Here is a 22,331-nt window from a genome sequence, read left to right as displayed (position 1 = left end):
CAGTCTATGCGTTAACTGTCTACAGTTTGGCAGCATGTGAGAGAAGCTCTTTTGCAGCTGTGAGTGGGTTTTCTCTTGGACAGTAGCAATACCGCTGCTATGTCTGCTGAACTGATGCCACTGTGGTCAGAAAAGCCAGTCTGCAGTGTTGGAGAAGCAATACAATAACTTGCCACTAGAGAGCAATGGTCCACTTGTTTTCATCAGGGGCTTTTCTTTAATTACACCTTCTCTCATCTCCCAGTTGTGCTGAGGATCCATCAAAGGAAAACAGCTACAGTATTTTAGATGTATGCAAGTACTATAATGACTAAAGACCTGGTTTTCATACATGCATGAACAAACAAATGCAACAACTGAACATAGATAGCTCCTGAAGCAATACACTGAATGAATAAATAAATGAGAAACATGCTGAAAGCTGGATATATGGATGTATGATATGTGTGTATCTTCATTTATTTTGCCAGTAAAATTGAGTTAATCACAAAATGCAGCTGTGCATTCTGTGCTGTTGTCTGATCAACTCCATATGCAAATCATTTGTGGAGCCTGAGTGAAGACCTGGCAGTCTGGTAATTGTTGCATTTCTTTAACCGACAGCTCTTGACAAGAGCCTGTCTTAAAAGAGCAATTGATCATCAGAAGGAGCTGGCAAAGGCTGTTCGAGCTCAAGGTTCGAGTTTTTTGAAAGTGGGGCTGAGAAATGCCTACGAAGACTATTGATCTGTGTGTCAGATGCGAACGTCTGAGTTTGACTGATAATGACAGTTAATCAATGTGCAACACTCAAGAGTCCTTCTGATGGAGAACAGAGATCATCTGAGGAGAAGGTGCATGTTTTACTTTTTGTTTGCGGCACATTTATGTATCTTGTCAGACTCCTTCCTCTCCATTCTTTCCACACACACAGATAAATGCAGATTACACCAATATGCAAAGGCTCGGTACGCAGGTACACAGAGTACTTTCCATAAGTATGAGTGAGCGAAAGGAAGGAAAAGCTTCACCAACTAAATACTCACATATGGAAAAAATTAATGGTCTCATTTAATACTATGTGTGTAAGTGGCCTAAAGACTCAAAGAATTGTCTCTTTCCTCTCTCATCCTCTGTGTGTGTGTGTGTGTGTGTGTGTACACATACCTGAAAGAATCCTGGAGGGACTGGCCCCACTGGCATGCCCTCTCCTGGGGGAAGGTTTGCAAGGACGGGGCTGGGAGCTGCTGCAGCACTCTGAAAGATGCAAACACACACACACACACATACACACACACACACGCACACACAAATAATCAACTCAGACTGGTCTGCAGATATTTAAGACTTCTTGACTCAGCACTGGTGAAAAGTTGCTAAGCACATTCGGTAGTTTGAGGTATTTTTCTAGAGCTTTTCCAATATGATGCTATTTTAACGTTCTACTACATTTCAGAGGTGTATATTGTGTCTTTTTCTCCTCCACATTTATTTGGCTTAATTTCTTTAAAGATTGATACAATACATAATGAGTTTGTAAACTATGATTTACTCAACCAACAGTAAAATGCTACTTACGCATAAATGCATCAGTAAAATAATCCAATAATATACTATAACATTATTATTATATTATGATATTATGATATTAGTATAACACCCACAGGGGCATTCTGACTACTGTGCTTTTATTTTTGATTCTTAAAGTGCACTTTTCTTGGAAAAGAAGCATTTTTATATTGTCGTATTGCTATTTTTCCTAAATAAATGATCTGAATACATTCTCCACTTGTGCTGGTCAGCCACTGCCCACCATACAGCACCTCTCCTGATCCCACCACCAATGAAACAATGCAAAGGTCATGAAAACAAACAACAAAAACAAAATCAAAAACAATCCAAGGGTCTTCCCCCATGTCTCACTTGCTGTATCTCCCTCAGTGGGATATTTCCTGTTTCTGCAGATGCCCTCCCAGCTTTATTTTTATACCTTGTGCTTTTTGTTGTGCTTGTCCCAGACGGGCGGCGCTGGTACATTTCAGCACAGCCTCTGTCTGCTTCCTGTGGCATTGTACTACTAACTAACCCAGAGTTACCACCCAGCACCGGCCTCTTCCTCATCCTCATTAGGTATACAGACGAGACAACATGCAGTGTGGGAGAGTGCACATCCATATATATGATAATGTGTGAACAGTGAGCACATAAGGCCGGCGTGCCTGTGTCTGTGTGAATTTTTTTTCAGGATCTGCCCACTCTGTTCTATTTCTCTGATCTCCCCTCTCGCTTTCTCTCCCCCTCTGAAGGCATCGGCTCGGTGTAAAGAGCTCCAGTGAAATTCACCCGCAGTCTCTGAAGTTTCCGCCAGCTGACTTTTTAGGTCAGACAGGAACAAGGTTTAATCAGAGCTGAGATAAAAGCGGACTGACGACACTCCTGTATCCTCCTCTACTCCACCTCACCACCTCGCTATTCCCCCATCTTCCCTCATTCTCCTTCATATCTCCCAATCCTTAATGTTCGGCAACAGGGAACAGGATGCCATGCAGCTTTTTGATTCCATATTCTGCTGCAAACAGAGCCTGTATTTGTCTCAGCAGATGAATGTACAGATGGACACAGATGGATATTGTATCTCCATGGTTCATTGGTGAGAGACTGAATTTGGTTTGTTTGTGTGTGTTTTTGTCTGAGCGTACAGCATCAAGTGTGAGTTGTGATTTTGTAAGAGCTTTTTTCCATTTCTTTCCCTCCTTCTTCTCGCACCCTGGATTACACAGAATGCCTTTACTCCCTGGCAGCCTGGAGGTCTGCTGAGTTTGCCTTCACGCACAGAGAGAGAGAGAGAGGGAGGAAAAGAGGAGAAAAGAGGACAAAGCAGAGATTATGAGTGTGCATGTGTGTGCATGCGTGTGTGTGTGTGTGGCAGTGAGGGTGAGTGCACTTAATGTTTGTTTGTGTGGGAAAAGGAGAACTGGGGAAGAAAAAAAAATCTACCTGACCTGCTGACAAAGCAGCTATTTCCAAATACAGCAACAAGAAAAAAAAAACCCCAAAAAAACAAGCCGCCAGGATATATCCCTGCCCCAAAACCAGCACCACCCTCCATCTACGAAAAAAACAAAAACAAGACTGGCAACAGCACTAACTCCTCTGGCTCTGACTCTCTTGATTATGACAAGTCAGATTGACTCAAATGACATTAGAAAGACAGAATGACTCACACTGAGAAGGATTCACCAAGCCTCTTTCTGAAAGAGTCTGTGAATCTTTTCTCTAGTTTGTTGTTAAGACACCACCAAGCTGGAAGAGTCACATGGTTTTCATAGTGACGCTTATATAACATTTTGACAGTGGCATCTGTCGTACTGGTCTTGAGACCTGCTTTGCCATGTCTGTATGGTTCATATGAAGCCACCAGCAGTCGGTAAGCTTGGCTTTGCACAAAGGCTGGGAACAGCTAGCCTGGCTCTGTTCGTAGGAAACAAAATCTGTCTACCGCCCCCTTTATAGCTCACTAATTACCATGTTGTATTTAGTTTCTTTAATCTGTGCAAGAAAGAGGTGTTAGAATGACCCATTACTCTGGAGTTCATTTGCCAGACCATTTCTTGGCCAGGCACAGTAACTTCTCAAAGTCTCAAGATGTAGAGGTGCAGGTGGGCAAGTTTACTTTCCTTATGGCCAGCTCTGGGTTAGCAGATTCCTTCAAGTCTGCGCTGTCTCAATAAGGTTTTGGCACTGACATTCCTAACAATTACTTCCATGTAATAATGCTAATACTCTATGTAATACGAATATCTAAAAGCAAGCCAAGCGACAGGAAATAAGAGACTGTTTGCAACCACATCTTTACAGAGACATCTCAGCATTCAAAAAGTGCACTACACAATTATTTCCTGGGTGTATGTGTGTGTATAAATAAGTGTATATATTGTTTTATCTTATTTTATATTTGATCCTGCTCTATTCTGAATTTAATTATTCATATATACAATATGTTTTATGTGTGTAAAGGGGCAACAACTTTTATTTTGTCGGGCAACCCTGTGTGCGTAAAATTGCAAATAAATGAACTTTAATCGCTTTAGATACATTTTTGAGGAGGTTGCGAGGTTTACTAGACGAGGAGCTGAAATTCCGCTCCTTATTTATTTGAAGGTAACCAAACCTTACCAATTGCACCTTTATGGATTTATAGACACATAAAACCTGGTATCTGCACAGCTAGTGGATGGTGTATAGCGTTCAAGAATCATTTGAGAAACACTTAATGTTTAGTCCATTGGTAACCTCTTAGTATTACTTAGGAAAATGTCTACAACAGTTAAATTAAACATGCTGATGTTCTAAGACCTCAACTGTACCTCCCTCTTTCAAAAACCATGCTCATGTTGATAATTGTGTTGACAGCGAGATTGCAAGGCTTCATCTGACCTCATCAATGCGGTACCATTAGCTCAAATTAGCCACAACAGTGCAATGACCAGGAAGTTAATCTTTACTGTTGCTTGTCATTCATACACTTACACAGTAAATTGCTCTGAATCAGACTCGGTGAATTCCTGTGAGCCAGTTCTGTTTAAATACTGATTCACAGCCAAGCTCAACATATTCCAGCACTTAACCTTTGTAAACATCAAAAGCCCACAGATTGTTACGCACTGTTAATGAGTCCATCATTTACACTTCTCACACATCAGTGTTTACACTTTTCTGACAAGGCCGCACAAGAGGAACAATGAGATACTGAGCTGATGGATTTACACCTTAACACATCGCACCACAGTATACTTAACTGTGTGAATGCAACTGGCAACAATGCCTTGCGTAGTCAGTCTGATAGTACATACTGCTCTTGAGCTGATTGCTCAGTTTGTCATCAAACCTTCTAATAAAATATGTCATTTTAAAGCAGGTGAAGGAAAAAGAGTCCCCCCTTTGCATCCCATCCAACTCCATCCTAATTATCTGACTGATCTTTATACCAGCTCAACTATGCTTCTGCTCGTCTATTTCAGAGTTTTTTTTTTTTAAAGAGATCCCAGAGAGACTTGATTCAGTCTTAAGAACCTGAAAACAAGATTCAAACAACAATTCAATGTTCTCCATTCAGCAACCCCATTACATTAATATTATTTTGGATTTCTTTGTTCAATGTTTTGCTCTTCGCAGCTTCTTGTGTACTATGATCCCTACATACGTATTAAGTGGTGTTGTACCCAAAAGGTTTTTGTGATGAAACCTGAGGCAGTGGAACGGCCCCTCCATGTCCTCAGATGAACACCTGCATCTCCTGGCAAACTCATTTGTTGCATGAATTATTCAAACCACCACCCTTCAGGAGAGTGCTACAGTATACGAGACATACACAACAAGATGTACAGTACATTGCACTACAACATCACTGAACATGCACATCAGTACAAAGCCCTCTGCAGCAACAGCAAAACGTCCAAAAAGGGGGTAAAATGAGATCAGTGCTTGAAAAAGGACGTGCAAAAATAGATTTTGATGGCCAGGATTTAAAAACAGGTGAATACAAGTGTCTCTACATAGCTATGGTTTTGTGTGTGTGAGCGATTGTGTATTAAATGTATATAATTGTCAGTATCAAAAGGACTTTGCATTAGCCTGAGGTCAAGTTATCCAAAGACAGGTTTATATGTGTGAGGACTACAACAAACAGGAAGATCTCAGTCATCCAAGCACTAAACATGTGTACAATTTCTCCATCACACCACACTTCTTTATCTTATCAAGCATCCTTTTCTTTACAGGACTGTGCAGTGACTGCTGGTACAAGAGCTGACTCATTATTGACAAAACAAAGACACATGCAGATTGCAGATTGAAAACATTTTATGCAAATATGAAATATGAAACATGCTGCGCTCTCCTGTAGAAAACACAAAAACTATTGGATGGGCTGGGGTCACTGGAATGGAGTGCAATTACACAACAATTTGCTACTTTACAACCTAATCAGACTTTCCCCATACTACATTCAAAGTACACTAATCCCATCAGACTAAAGGGCTCAGTAATACTTAATGAGATAACTCGCAAACTCTTTCATCCCTATATGTTTACCGATTGTGTTCATCGCTAATGTGTGTGCGTAATGCATGCATACTTTGTGTGTGTATGTGTGTGTGTGTGTGTGAAGGTTGGGAGTCGTTTTCATTCAATACTTCAGAGACTGAGAGACACTCAGAGAATCGTGAGTGGAATCTCAAAAGGCTGTCTGTGTCTATCTTCTCTCGGTCTCCCTCTCTCTCGCTGTCTCACTGTCTTAACCTGCATCGGCCGCTGTCTGCTTTCTCCACCTCGCTGTCTCTCACAGGCACACTTTGCTTCGTGCACAAATTAACTCTGCCTCATTTTTTTTTTTAGATTCATATACCCCCCCAGCCTGGAGGTGGACTTAAAGGGTAGGGCTGGTGATATTCTACTGTATATTTTTCTGTATATTGTCAACAAATGCCGGTGTAGCCAAAGCCTCCTTCCTCCATTGTTGTGTAAAGACTATTAAATACATGTTCCTTCATTCTGAGTCAATCCCACATACAAGACACTGCCCTGCTGTAATGAATTATCATTAGCCATCCGATTATTTAGATAGGTATAGATATTATATAGGTATTTATAACCCCAACATTGTGCTCCCCGTTTGAGTAGTATTTGTGGGAAATTACAGAGCCTAGCTGTTTTAGAAAGTTACTGAGCTTTTAAAAAAAGAAATGAAACAATACAATTGTCAAACAATTTTCAAAGATTCATATCTTCAGTAGAAATGAATTGGCAAAGTCTAAATCTGAGTATTAGGAGACAGAATAATGCATTATTGGTTTAGGTAATTTAATGGGATTTACTGAGTAAGTACAGTAAAATCACACCAGATTCCTCATTTAAGCTAAAATGTTCAATAAAGCTGCAACTAACTGATTATTTTCATTCAAGTCTGAGGTGATGCTTTTAAGTGTCTTGTTCTGTATGATAAACAATTCAAAACCCAAACATTTTCAGTTTACATAAGGGATAATGGTGAAATGATTTTATTGATTTAAAAATTATTTTGTTGCTTCTGCTATCAGAATTGTATCCATAGCAACGGTCTGCTATACAGAAATAACAACCCGTAGAACGTCATCACAGACAAATCAGGATCAAGTATTTAACAAAGCTGTGTAATAATATGATATAAAACACAGAAAAGCTGAAACTCACAATTGGAACAACAACTGGAACCAGACTTAATAAGATTAATCCTTCATCTAAAAAGTTGTTGATTACTTTTTTGTTGTCCTCAAGTAATCGATTGATCAGTGAATTGTTCCAAATCAAAATTTTTAAACAGTGGAGGGGTGTGGAAAGGTTACCATCGAGTGTCAAGGCCACCCGCAGTACAACAGGATCTACAAATGACACATCACACAGGAAGGAACTCCGACCCTCCTCCCTCTTTCCCTCTTTCCCGCTCCCTCCATCCTCTCAAATGCCATTAGTCCACTTCCTGAACAAGGGAGGGGGGGGGGGGGATGGAAAGAAGAGATGGTACTAGTCTGCATGACACACACACGCACGCACACACACAAACACAGTCACAAGCATAACACACATTCACATATGCACGTTAAAGTGTGAGGGCGGAAACACAATGAGATGATTGATTTCTGCGTTAGTGTATATGCACAGAATACACAGTAACTGTCAGTCACTGTCAAAAAACATAACTAGAGTATATCTATATCTATAACTACAGGTTTGAATGAAGAAAACACAGTCAGGCAGCACAGAAGTAAGACAGACAGAGAGAGAAGAAGCCGTGTGTTTAGCAGAGATCAGAATGGGTGCTCTGCTTTTAACCATGTATTATTCACAGTCTCCCGTGGCGACCAGAGACAGATCAACACGCTCCACTGTCCAATCCTGAGCCAAACTCACTTTTCAATTTCAAGGCAGATAGGCTTAAAATCAGCCTCTGGCATTCAAAGCGCCCTTTCTTAACCAAAAGCATGCCATATGTTACACCAGTAAAACAGCAGTGAGTGGGGAAAAAGTGTTCCCTTTGTGCTGTATGGCAACAATATCTGGCTGATATCAATTGCCAAGAAAAGGATTATATGTATAATATATAATGAAGCCAATATTTTCACATTACACTACCCTTTCTATAGGAAATGGCTCCTACAGGCTATGTAGCCTGATATAGCTCATTCCTACATAGCATGGACTTCTTGAGCATGGATGCTGTAGTTTATTTTGAGGCGAAACCACAAACATTTCCCTGCTGCTGTAAATAATCACTGGAGCGTTAAATGTATATACATCCACGGCTGAAAATAGTCAGCAACAAATGCACTTTTGAACCTTGTTCATGCAGCGCTTGCTAAAAACCGCGGTGCCCAGCTGTCACTGAGCCTTTATAAAAAATGTAAATTTGTGAACCATTTTTTAAAGGTTTACACTGTCGGTAAAATGTAGGAAATCAAAACATGAAATGTAAAATGGCTGCTTTATCCTTTCATTGCTGAGTTCTGACGGACATGGTGACAAGATGAAATAACCCAGATCTCAGATATTACTGTGGTGTTGTTAGAACCAATAGAAATTAGGGCAAAAACAAGAGAATATGAGTTGGACAGAAATGGAAGAGGAAGACCAGCACAATATCTTTAACTCACCCTCTTTCCCTCCTCTTCAGCAGCACGTTATCCTGCACAACAGAAGTCCCAGTACCACCCAGGCACTGTCTAGTGTAACATTACAGGTGATTACCAGGTGAAATGGCAGGACAGCGCTAATCTATTTGGTCTCCGTGGGTGATTACAGGTAGGGTGATATCAGCAGCACAGGGGCTGACAGTGAAGGGGGGCCACTGGCCATGTTTCCTTTATCACTGATGTCATTATCGACCTCTGTAAACATCTCTGAGGCTGCGAGGAGCTGTATAATATGTGAGGTGGAGCTGTGGGCTGATGCACTGTCAGATACACATACAGAGCTGAAAATGATAGTCTCTTTGGTGCTGGGGAGCCACACTTTTCCCTCCACTATCTCACTTGGTTCAACGACACCGGGGTAGATAAGAGAGATGGACTGAACACAGAGGAGAGGGAAGGGTAGAGAGACACAGAGGAAGATTTAAAAGTCACAGCTTGAGATGAAGAGGACGCAATGGAATTGGTCTTTTCTATCAGGCAGATCGATGCAAAGCTGAAATATTGATTCACCTGAAATGCACAGATTTCGTGATCTTTACCACTACATCGATCCAATTCTATAAAATAGATCAAAAGAGCGGAGCTCGAAGAGTGGACTGGGATTAGAAAATGGGCAGAATTGTTGATACAAAATTCTCATCAATCTGGCGAGCCATCTTGGAGTTGTTCTAATACGAAAAGGGCAGAAACAAGAGGCAGCATGAGATAGGGCTATGGGTGTCTACAACAGCGGAACCCCCCCCCCAGTGGGGTTAGTTGGGGTCAAAGAGATAACGTGCCAGTCTGATCATGTCAGCGTTCTCGCTTTGCCCTCCTGCTCTCCCTCCGTAGTCCTGCTGCAACTTCTACAGCTCAATCTCTGGATCATTCACTATAATCCCTTCCACACATGACCCCTAAGGTTGCTGCTGTGTAAACTTTTGCTGCTTTTCTATACCTTTCCTCCAAGATGGGTCAGGGCAGAGTGGAAATAATGTGCAAAAAAAGGTTCTCACTTTGACTGAAATATTTCTTGTGGTTACCGATTTTAGAAAATATCAACTTAGACTCAAAGAGAAGTTAAAATTAAAGAGAAATATTCTTAAAGCTTGCAGGGTGAAGCTGCATGTGTGAAAGCTCAGATAGCCCTATATCACCTCTCCTCAGACTGCTGCAGACACACAACATATGCTCCTGACTAAGCCCCTTATTTTCATAATCAATAACAATAACTGCCGTCAAACTATAAACTACTCTTCCATATCCCACAGCTCTGTTAGAGCTCATCTCATTTCTACACCATCTTGTCTTCCCCTGCCCTCAGTTAACCTCTCCCCTCAAGCCCGCCTCTTTGCCCCTGCCCGCTGCAGAGCAGCAAAGCGTGCATATGTCAACATCACATTAACACTCCGCCTCGGCATGTCCAAACTCGTATGTGACATGACTCAGCGTAACACGCCAGCGGAAAGCACACTCCTCCGAGACCAGAGGGCTGCGCGCAACAGGCCAGCGACAGAGGAAGGAAGATGATAAGAGACGTAAAGAGGAATGCAGGAGGACGGAGAGCATGGACTGCTGATGTGAAATGGAGAGGATGAAGCAGCGTGGAGAGTGAGGGGGAGAGTGAAAGTGGGAGAAACATTGAGTGACTGTAACGTTTCCCTAAAGAAATGCAGAGAAGTAGTGTATAAGCAGCCCAGCATACAGTGAGTGATCACCACTGAAATTTCCCTTTTTTTATTCAAACTGTTAAAGATCGTGACAATCTTTTCCATCTCTGCTCATCCTATGGAAATTCCTGATCTTTTCCTCCCTTCACTCGGCTCACTCTTGATTGCCATGGCAATAATGTTACAGTGAGTCACCTCCACATCTCCCTCCTCCTCAACACCGCCAAGATGGAACATGGGAGAGAGGGAGAGAGAGAGAGAGAGAGAGAGAGAGAGAGAGAGAAGGAGGAGAAAGGGCTCTGTTTCCCTGGAAACAGACTGGGGGTCTCCCCAACCCCCATTGGTTCTCAACTGGTTGGAATCAGCTTGTTACCCACAATGCTATGAGCCAACGCAGTCTCTGTTTCTAGGTCTCTTCATATGCTTACGGATACAAACACACACACACACACTCAGACACAGACACACACACACACACACACACACACACACAGGTACTGGTCAAAATTCAAGTTTGCATTTAATGCTACTGAATCAAGCAGTTCATTCTCAGGTTTGCTTTATGCTAATCCATAATCAGATGAAAACCATCGGTCCATAACAGGATCTTATCTTGTTTTTTTGGAATTATCACAGTCAGGAACGACTTAACTTGCAACTGATTCTCTGAACAAATGTGGTGCAGTGTGCAAACTTTTTGTATTATTTCCTGATAAATTACAGGAATGTTCAAATATTGCAAGCCCACAGGGAAAAAAAACTGATGATTTAAGTAACTTCCTAACAATCTGTTTATAATTAGTTCCAATAAGAGGTAAAATTATCTTCAAACAGTGCAATGCAGATGGTGGTAATTGCAACAATATGCAACAAAGGCTTGGAAAAACAAGTTAGTTGATGAGTGAAGGTTAGAAAGGTTTGCTGAGAAATTAATTGAGGAGTGTGTTGGGGGGTAGCTCTGCCTGAGAAGAAGACATCTGGGGAAAGAAAGTCTCCTGTCAATAACGTAACTGTATTGCTGGATTGTTGAAGTGGAATATTGATTTTATTTGATCTGGCCTCCTGAGAATTTCTCTGAACGGGACAATTTTATATAAGCAAATTTCAAGCATTCTTTCAATTTGACAATTTTTTTGTTGACGAGTTTGGAGACAGAAAAGAGGTTGATTAGACCTGTTAGATAATTATAACAACACCTTGTGCACACAGTGGACATTTTGGCTGCTTGGAGGGACAACAGAAAAGCACCTGGGGCATCCAAATGAAGATGGTTTATCCTCTTGGAAGCATAGATGTGCTCAGTGAGTTTCATGATGTAACAAGTAGACATTTATGCCTAAAAAACGTTGGCTCATATTGACATCTTTACAGGGCTAAAAAGAAATGAAAAATAACCACATTAGATACAAAATTGCTACATTGCTTGATACAAAAGTACTGTGTGTTGCTGGGTTATTACTTCTGTGCTTACAGAATCGTGAATCAGGGCTGAAAACCCATCTTCTGAGTAAAACAAAGGTTGTACTATGAGGACCACAGAAAGCAGAAAACATGTTCAGGGTCAAGTTTGTGTAAGAGTGTCCTTCTGTTTAGTGTAACAACAAGCATTCATACTGTCCAGTACATGTTCCTCATTGTGGACAGGAGCAGTTTTCATTTAAACCCCAGGGTTGCTGCACCATCCTGTCCTTCAGCCTCACACAGGCTGAGCAGCACAGCATGTAGGCGCTTGTTATTTCAAACGCTGAACGTGCATCAGGATGTAAATGAATCAAGCTGTCCTGTGTGTTATTACATATTTACAAATTTGTATTGCTGCTGTTAAATTGAGCGGTGTGAATACATTTCCATGCATGAGTGACAGAGTATGAATGTAAGATCTAGCAGCGTGAGACAGAGCATTTTTATCAAAGGGGGTTGCTCTTGGCGCTGCCTCTTGATCGCCTCTTCCCCTCAAACTGCCGTGTGCCTGGTCTCTCCCACAGTGATGCCATACAATGATACCAGGCTGTCCTTGCTTTAAATACTTGTAACACTACTGCCTCTCTACTGCACATTTTGTGCTCTAGTTCATCCATCTATCACCCTCTCTGTTCATTTCAAGCCATTTAGATTTGTACAGGCAACCAGTGGGTTGCAGCGACACCAGTGTTTATTGCACCTTTCATTAAACATTTTTACCAAGCAGAAAACATTAAAACAGTGGTTTCCAACGAGGGAGTGGGGCCCCCTTAAGGAATCTGGGGGTCATGGGAGCATTGAAAGGGATAAGATAGAAAAATGTATTCTACTGTACACAACGGCAGCTTGTGATCATGGACTCAAGTGGACAACAAGTGGATGTGACTTCTGGGTGTGAGAGTGCCGTAAACTTGCCTTCTTTCTAATGGTCAGCAGGGTGTGATTCCACCGTAGGGACTCTATAAGTAAAAAAAATCCTACTTCTGAATTGATTTAGTAACTCAATAAACAATTTCCTAATACATTTATGGTCTCAGTCTCTCATTTTAGGTCTTCTTCAATACACAAGATGTTGATTTTTCAAATTACTGTCCCATTTAGAGTAAAACAGGCAGGACTACCTTGTGACTAACTAATCATAGGGGAGGGTTCATGCCTTTACCTAACTAATCAGAGAAGGGGGGAAAAACTCACGAAAGCGACGGCCTTAAACCGAGATGGCGATTTTAAAAATGCCAAACTCGAGGTTTCAAAATGGCAGTCCTCAAAACAATGTTTTGAGAATCGTGGGGGCTACATCTATATCTTAATTTGTGTATATTTGTGATTTTTCTACTGTTGACAAAGAAACAGAAAACACATACATGACCATTTCTTTCACTTTTTTTCTGCCATTTTATAAACCAAACGATTTAATCAAAGAACTTGTGGGAAGATAAACTGATAATGAAACCTAATTTTTAGTTGCAGCGCTCGTTCCAAATGAACATCCTTTTAAGGGGTCACCAGCCAAAAATGTTGGGTCTTAAAATATGGTTTAAATGACCTACTTCTCACTAATATCAAAACCCATCTCTTGGCTCTAGAAAGTGTAAAAATCACCCCAAAAAATGTGATTTTCATTGGGCTATTGGGCCACTGACATATTTCAATTAGTTTCACATTTCTCACAATTTTGTGGGATATTTATGGGTGAAAAAATTTGCCAGATGGTCTGTCTGTCTCACTGTCTGTCTGCATTCCAGTTTTTCAAATGTATTGCCAATCTTTGCCTGTCACCCTGAGAGGCTGAATGCCCGGCTGATTCCGCATATGTGGCCTGGTTCCCTAATATTTGCCTACTTGTCTTTTGGTTGACTGGATAGCATCTAAAATCTTGTTTTTTGGGACCTCTTTCCTCTGTGAGAAACCATCACACATTCACATACTGATGAGTCAAACATGGAAAACGAAAAGCCCAAACAGTGTGACAACTGTAACCGAACATTTTTTAGCCATTAAAAAAAGGGGTTCACAACCACCTCCAAAAAAAGTATATCACAGCATATTTTTATTCACAGTAATCACTTTTCATACCAAAAAAATTCATGATTCATCTGGGAGGACTAACTTTTCAACCAACGACTTGCTTCGGTTAATAAGCACATTCTTATCTAGAGGCTGCACAGCACAACCAGTACAACTGTCGGACACTGATAATCTCCTCAAATCAGGAGTGAGTTATCTTTCTCTGTGGAGTTTTTCTCGTCATTCTCTCAAACTCCCCACATTTTTGAACACGTCAGCCCTTCTGCCAGCAGTCTTCCTCTCTAAGCTGTCGACTGCCTGTTCCAGAGGAAAAGTAATCCACTGAGGGAAATGTGACCAATGTGTATGTGTATAATCATTCTCCAAACTGACAAGTGCCACACACAAGTACACAATGCACCAATGCACTTAACACAATTTATATGGAGATGTTTGCATTTCAATTAAAATGGACATTTTTTCAGTACAGCAAACACTTTGAAGGGACTAAATGTCATAATGTAGTAGAAGAAATGTCGCTAATAATAGCTTAATATTGGCTCCACAGGCCTCACAAGCAATTTCATGCAGGCTTGATTATTTCTCATTCCACTTTCATTTGTACACATTTTGTTAAAGATCACAGAAATTAGAGTGGATTCTCTATAGACGACCAAATTTCGTTTCACCTACTGTTTTTGCAGAACTCAGTTCAAAAATACTTATTTTCATATGTCTCTGCATTTATTAATTATCCTGAGACACTGCGACATAGCTGCATTGTAAATGTAATCATGCTAGTGTGTATGCTGTACGAAGATGGTGCCACTGTGTGACGGCTGTCAACTTTCAAACTCACAATTAATGATCTGCACGGATTGACCTTATGCATTGGTCTTATTCTTCAAAGCCAGCAAAGCTACAGTGGCTGACTCTAATAAGGCCATTTCCGGGCATAAGAATTTAAAAATAGCTTGTTTTTATGACTTCATGGCCCCTCGCGAATGGAAACCGCTCATTTAGTATCAAGAACACAATTTACAAAGCACTCAACAGAACTGTAAACGGCCTTTCTGATGCCTGAAAAGCCTCGACTCGGGATGGAAATCAATAACATTGCATCTCCTTTCACTTAGTTCATCAGTCATTTCTTTCTTTCCCTTTTAACATTAGATTAGCGAATTAATGTCCTAGAAAACCATCCTCACACACTCAAATCTGGTGAAGTGATTGACGTATATAGTACACGGCCAGATGCAAAACATCATGAACATACTGTTAAGACAATGTTTCTTTAAATCAGATTCACTGAAAGCCTATTGTATCTACAGCAGGTAGTTCAAACTGGGATAATAGCGCAAATCAAGTCAAACGCCTTGTCACAATCCCATCAATTATCAAAGGAAAGGGACCCAAAGACGATGTGAATGAGCTCCTACATCTCCCCAGCATTAATTAGGGCTTCTCTCAGTAATTAGCTATCTGAAAATAATTACCATCAAAATGTCTGATTAAAATCTCCATCAGTCTCAAAGTCAGGAGACTGAAAGAGAGACACCAGCATCAAATTAAGGCGTGTTAGGTTTTCCAACGACGGCCACCGCATTTGTACCCTCATTTTGTTTTAATTGAGTGGCAGATATGTGGGTAGTACCTCTGATTGGATCTGAGAAGCAGCGCAGCATTGGAACAGTTGATTGAAAGTGACCTTGGTCTAATTACAATTGGTCTAATTATATTTCTCTGATTACATCCCTGCAAGAAATGTTAGAATAACTTGCTGGTGGCCTCTGCAATTGATGTTAAGATATATTGTGAATGATTCCTGAATTGAAATGATTCTGATCAGATAAGGAGAAACAACAAGCTACTGTTGATGCGGTCTTGGGCACAATTAGATTTAATTATTGCAAATGTGTTTTGTTTGTTTCTTTTTGGTGCAGGAAAGAGTTAGAGATTAAAATATGAATCCAAACTGAAGTGTCTGTGTTTTTTTGGTCGTCTTATTTCTCTTCTTCTATCCATTTCCTTGTTGTTCCCGTGTTTCTGTCCCCCTCTCTCCCCTCCTTTCTGCCTGTCTCCCAGGGCTGAGGTCGTGCTGCCCTCCAGCTCCCTTCCTCGGAGCCAGGATGACATCATCGCATAGCTGCCTTGTCCTTGGGAGTGCCTATTCATCACCCTGATCATCATCGCCAGCATCAGCAGCATCACCTGCGTATGCACACACATATACACAAGCACATGCACCTACTGCAAGAAGATAAAAGAGAAGAGAGCCCCCGCCAGCTCTGCAGGATTGCAAGTCTAAAGGAAAGAGGGAAAGAACCACAGAGAGGGAGAGAGAGTAGAGGAGGGACGATCCTGCTGGGGTAGGCAGAAACCCCTGACCTGTGCACTTCCAACAATACATCTCAATAAACCACAGTACAGACAAATCTGATGAGTCAGACTTCAGGGTACACTGGGAAAACAACAACATAAAACGCAGACGGGAGGAGACCCCTCCGCATCCCCCACTCCCTCCACCTCGCAACTTCCCGCGTGGAGAGCTGCACTTCCTCTCTCTTTAGTCACCAGCTAATATAAAACTTCAAGCGCTCTGGCACTGTTCACTGTATTCCGGTTAGTGGATGGTGCATGAGAGAACAGCAATAAACAATGTTTCCACCACGTGGGCCACTGTCTGCCTGCCCAGTTTGCACAATACTTCAGGCATATATGTATATGTGTGCGGCATTTTAGAGCTGCTATACTCTGGTAGAATTTATGTAGCAGGTACTACAAACTTTTAGTATGTTCTCAGGCATTCAATTAAAAAGATTCATAAGGAGATAAAACCATTTTACAAGGCTGTAAAGACGAGTTGCAGCCACATGATAACCACACAGTGTATGTATATTGTTCAGGGATTAGATGTGACAAACTGATGAGGATTGGTGAATTCCCAGTCTCAACTTCACAGAAACAAACTTTGCACCTGTTCTTTTGACATCAACTGTAAATCCTCAGCCTCAGTTTTTATCAGATGTATTTTTTTCTTCTTTTATTGATCAAAAAACAACAGCAGCAAGCCACTGCTATCATCCATATTGCCCTTTGCATGATCTAGTAAGCCATATAATTTCAAACTGTGTAATGTTAAAAAAAAAAAGAAAGAGACAAGAAGAAGGAAATGGTGATACTGGAGTGAGGTGTTAGAAGCGTTGCTTTGATGAGAAGTGGTCAGTCTGGGATCATCTGGGTCATTTAAGCATTTTAACATCAGTCTGAGCACCTCTCCTCATTGATTAATAGGAGACCAAAAGTGCCCATAATCAAATCATCCTGCCTCCTCCTTTAACACTGACAGTTTACTGCAGCGTCATTTTTATCAAATTTCAGCAACAGCTTTTAATTTCAGAATGCACGTTCCCAAAATCTGTTTTGATTCCATTATGTCATTTTTCCCAAATACCATCATCTTTGACACTGCTACTTATTATCACAGAGTCTCAGCCTGTCAGTTGAGACGATAATAATAACAATAATAACGGCCCATCAGTGCAATAGAGCCAGAAAGAGCAAAGACCAACTACATCAGCGCAGACTCACGTAGTCATGGAAGGCCTTGGCCTCACTGGAGTGTTCGCATGTGTCTCTTCTCTCCGGGGCCGCACAGTACAGATCCCAGAAAACACTGCAACACACACAGAGGCAACCAGGGAGAAGAATGATGACAAAAAAAGAGAAACATGAAAGCTTGACAGATAAAAGTAATAGTCAATTTTAGCAGCAGGGTAATCCAGCATCGAGGCAATAAGTTTGACTCTATTATCGCTGGAATGCATGACTTTAGGTGAGTGTGTTACAATTTGCAAACAGCAACCTGAGCAAGAGCTTTTGGGGACATTTAATGAGATGAGAATAAATGAAAAACAGGAGGGGAAGGAGGGAGAATGATCATTTTATTTAATACTGTCCATGATAGCATGAAGAAAAACAACATGATGAGAAATGTAACCTGAGTCATTAGACACAAAAACACTCACCACCACCATGAGTGGAGGAACCCCGGTGGTTCTCCTAATGTGATGTTCTTCTCCCATCGGATCTGGGCAGACAGACAGAGAATGAGAGCGAGAGAGACTGAGCGAAGCACATAAGTATAAAAACATGCCCGACATCTAAATTACCTGCTTTACAAGGTTGGAGAGGTTGCAAGGGAATTCTTATAAAACACGCCATTATGTAATTATATTATGATTCTCATGCCACGGATTTATAAGTGGATAAGTGAATATATGTGTGCCCGAAAGCCCGCCTGTTCACAAGTATGTGAAAGAGTACGTGCGCAGATCTGTGTGCGTTCACAGTCAGGGGAAGTGCACAGTCTGAGGTCAGAGGCATGTACCAGCGTGAAGAGCCCCATCAAACCTTTGTACAACCCACACACCCTTTAGTCCACTCCTCTACCACATTATCTGTGCTTCTGCTTCCAATGTTTCATTCACTCTTTGCTTCCTCCTAGCCTTCCTCGTGACCGCTTTCCATCCTCTAGACCTTCTTACTTTACTTTTTTCCTTTGCTGTATTTCCTCCTTTTCATTCCCTTCCTTCCTTTTTTTCCTAATAGACAGAGGCAGAGTCAAGGCTGTTCGAGACTAGTTTGTGTGGTGTGCTGTAAGATGGTAAAAAGGCAAAAGTGACCTTCAATGAGGAGAATTCTTCTACTATCTTGCCTGTTATACAGCTAGCACTGAGTTGGTCCTGGATGAGTTTAGGTTAACATTCACATTGCTCTGGCAATGTTAAAGGTCCCATATTATGTTCATTTTAAATAATTCATACTTGTATTTGAAGGTCCTAATACAATAGATTTACATGGTATAATGTGCAAATATTTTTCTCATACAGGGCTGCTGCATCTTTTTTCAGCCTTGAACAGAACAAATTCCGAGCTTTGCTTTTCCTGACTGTTGCTGTTAGTGAGTTAAAAGCAATGGCGGACAAGGAGGTGGACAGTCCACCCGCTGAAGGTCACATGATCCCCTTATGACATCACAAGAGGAGCCATATCTAAATGAGGTGTTTTCACACACATTTACTGAAAGACAGAGCAGGAGAAAAAATGAGAGGTTGGTCCTTTTTGTCAGAGTTTGTTTTTGTTTCTTTGCTAAAACAGAAAGATTGACAGAGAGGTAGCAACAGTAGATAAAGGGGGCGGGGTTTAGGAAATGGTCAGTTCCACTGTTGGCGTGTAGGAACAGGTTCAGACAAACATTTTGACGCCTTAAAACCTCAGTCAAGGTTAGTGAGTTAGGTGAGCGCCAACGTCACTGACAGTAGGGATGATTTATGTTCGGACACAATGTCGAGTAATGTGCAGACACGTACAAAGACACACACACACACACACACACACACACACACACACACATCCAGCAGCCTGAGCAGCAGCTGTGGGCAGCAGTCAGGCAGCTCGTATCAGACTATAACACTGTTGTTTAGTCTGCCTCTCCTCTCTATAAACAGACTTACATCACTCTTTCTCTCCGAATTTTAGAGTGATCTCATGATCATCTTTTTAATTTCCTTCACTGAAATGTTTCATACGGGTTAAAAAACATGACTAGTGCACTAAATGCTAAAATCACTGCACTTTCAATCAGACTGTCCTGACCTCAGCTGCAGATCAGACACAGCGACTTTCAGAAGGAATGCCTTGCTTTGAAGTGTTATTTTGGGGGGGGGGGTCAGGAACTGCCTCTCTTTGTTTATCCCACATGCTTTCAGTCCAAGTGAGCAGTTCTAGTAAAGACATCCGTTAACTTGAAACACTACGGGCAGCTAGCAATTTCAATACACGCCATGACAAAGAAGGATTCACTCCCTCATAATTGCTCCAACGGTACAAACGATGCAGAATGGGCATGACATCCCTCATTTCTCCCATTTAATTGGCTGTAGCTCAATCCAAACATGATTGCAGGCAGTTCAGGTCAGGACACTTTTTAGCGTGCTCTTTCATTCCCCCCTTCATCTGGAAAGCGTCGGGGAAAACAGCGTTGACTGTGCCCGCATATCCTGTCTTCTTGTGGTCAGCACACCCGGGAGGTTCGTTCATTTACCTTCACCATGCAAGTGAGATCCCTTTAGCATGATTACTGGCAGATGTGGGCTGTTCGTTGCAGAGGCTGCTCTCATGCACTGAGGACTGAGATTTCGGAAAGCCTTACCTTTAGAGTTTCTACCCGTATGAATAAACCTCAAAATATGCCTTAACATTTTCATCCTTGCTGTCCTGTGTTTTTCTCCTTGTGTATTCTGTTTGGTTAAAGTGTTTTTTGTTGTTGTTGTTGTTGTTATTGTTTGAGGCATCAATTTAGTTTGACAGGGTTGCATGGTTTCTTGTTTCCTGTTCTTCTGAGCTGTCTGTTTGTGATTTGGTATTTACGGTTAGGTATTCGGGTCTGATCCGTGACTCGTCGTTCTGGGCTCTTGTTTCCTGAGCCTGAGGATACACTGTAAACAGATGTGGATGATAAAAAGTGGATAACAGGCCTTTAAAACCAAGTTTTACTCCACCCCACTATTCCAGCAACAGCAACATTATGCCGGCATGTTTAGCCTGTGTATGTGTGTGTGTGTGTCTGTGTGCGTGCTTATGCATGCAAGCCCATGTGTATTGTATACAAGTGGCTGTGTTTATACTTGTTGCACTCTTCGCCAATGCGTTCCCACACTTGAATACGACACCGCCTATCCTTTTCATCTCCCACATCTGCGGAAGAGAGAGCAAGTGATATGGCAGAGAGGAAAGGGTGTCAGAGAGACACAGAGGTGTGTGCATGCACATGTGCACGAACACACACGAGTCAGAGTGATGAGAACTGGTGCCAGCTGATGATGTAACCTTTTCCATCCCCCTCTCTTTGTTCTCCTCTTCCCCTGGCCGATGTACAACAAGCCTCCAGCCACTGTCTTCTACATTGTAATTTACCGCCATTTACAGCGAAGCACCAGAATCAGCTGACCTCGTTTTCACCCTATCACCTTTTTACCTCTGCAGAATTAACGTGAGCGAGCACGCTTGTCAGGAAGAGACAGAATGAGAGGAGAGCGGAAAGACTGCAAAGGAAAAGTAGGGGACTCAGAGATTGAAAAAGACTGAGACGCAGCTGCTGAGCGGATCAGGGAATGATGTCAGTCGAAGACATCAGCTCCAGGCCGAGCGTCGTAACTCTCCCTGTGCTCCGGCTCCAGTCCCACTAAATCCAACACTAATGTTAAAAAGCCTGTCTGCTGCTACAGACCTGTTGGCTCAGCACTGTAAGGCCGGGCTAATTCAATTAGCTGCTACACTTACTGGACACACTGCATGAGGGTCAGACCACCCTTCAGAGTGGACACATAAAGAACGTGGGCTGGACTCTTCCTCTCTCACACACACACACACACACACACACACACACACACACACGCACACACGCACACACAGTATATATGTGACTTACCTCTGAGAGAAAGGTCTGTGCTGACTTCTGTGCTCCTACATGCAGCAGGTATTCGTACACATACAGAGCTAACCTGCACATGAAAATAAAGACAGTGGGAGGAAATGGGTAAGTTTTTTCAATCAAGATCCAAGCGGGCGACAATAGCTGTTAGGTAAGTACAAAGGAGGTTCAAACCATGAGAAAATGGGACATTACAGAGTGGAGGCAAACAGATGTACATTAAGAGAGTGAGACTGTAAGCTGTAAACAGTCTTGGTTTAACAAGCAGACACTAAACATTTGAGGAGTGACCTTAGATAAACATTTTTAAAAAGTCGTTCTCTTAAATGTTTCCTGACCATCTAAGTCCAGCTTTGGGGAGAGGAACTGTAAACTGCTTTGGGGCCTGAGACAATTATACTTCCTACTCCATATTTGGGGTAAATCCATACTTCAGAGGCATTTTCTCTCAGGATCGCCTAAAAATAAAGATGAAGGAGCCTTCGCGTGGAAAGGAAATGCCGAGCAGCTCCAAGACGCAACGTGCAGCGATGTCTGAGGGCGTCGCAGCCCGTTCGCAAAAACCTCACGAGAAACTGAAAGACGCACACCTGCTTAGGAGCACTAACATGTCCCGAACGCCAAACAGGCAGGGCGACCATTTAAGACATCGGAAATTCACCCACTGTTATGGTAAATCTAAAACCCACCTGTCTGAAGAACAAACATCATGGTTTAAGATAAGAGTAGGCTTGTTGGGGCCGTACTGTAAAACACCTCGCCCTAGTGCCTCTGGCTCTCCACGCACTTCCTCCCATAGCTTTGATCACAGTAAGAATTAATTACAGGCTTGATTTGTTAATCAATTCTCCTCTCAGTGTGTCTGTGCTGGTACTAACAGCAACTTAGAGATTCAGGTGGGTGGGGGTGATGATCTACTGGGTCTATAAATACAAGATAAACATTGATCCACAGAAGATCAATAGCAGATCACACGGACTCCTAACGGCACCCTGTAGATTTGGACAAGAGTCT

The 22,331-nt window shown here is 41.9% G+C and overlaps 1 protein-coding gene across 2 annotated transcripts in view; it reads right to left on the bottom strand.

Moving 5' to 3' along the window:
• ssbp2a (single stranded DNA binding protein 2a) overlaps window positions 1-22,331 on the bottom strand; it is a 51,718-nt gene that overhangs the window by 7,249 nt on the left and 22,138 nt on the right. The window contains exons 2-5 of one of the 2 annotated variants that reach the window (XM_070833191.1): window positions 21,315-21,387; window positions 17,851-17,912; window positions 17,414-17,498; window positions 1,147-1,236 (exon numbers count right to left, since the gene is read on the bottom strand). In XM_070833191.1, the coding sequence (XP_070689292.1) occupies window positions 1,147-1,236; window positions 17,414-17,498; window positions 17,851-17,912; window positions 21,315-21,387 (310 nt within the window). Of the gene's footprint in view, window positions 1-1,146; window positions 1,237-17,413; window positions 17,499-17,850; window positions 17,913-20,511; window positions 20,531-21,314; window positions 21,388-22,331 lie in introns of those variants that run through there. The other variant, XM_070833192.1, reaches the window with a different exon arrangement.

This window comes from Pempheris klunzingeri, chromosome 7 (genome assembly GCF_042242105.1).
Source record: "Pempheris klunzingeri isolate RE-2024b chromosome 7, fPemKlu1.hap1, whole genome shotgun sequence".
Taxonomy (NCBI): domain Eukaryota; kingdom Metazoa; phylum Chordata; class Actinopteri; order Acropomatiformes; family Pempheridae; genus Pempheris; species Pempheris klunzingeri.
Note: the sequence above shows the minus strand (reverse complement) of the source record. Positions and strands in the feature narration are given on the sequence as shown.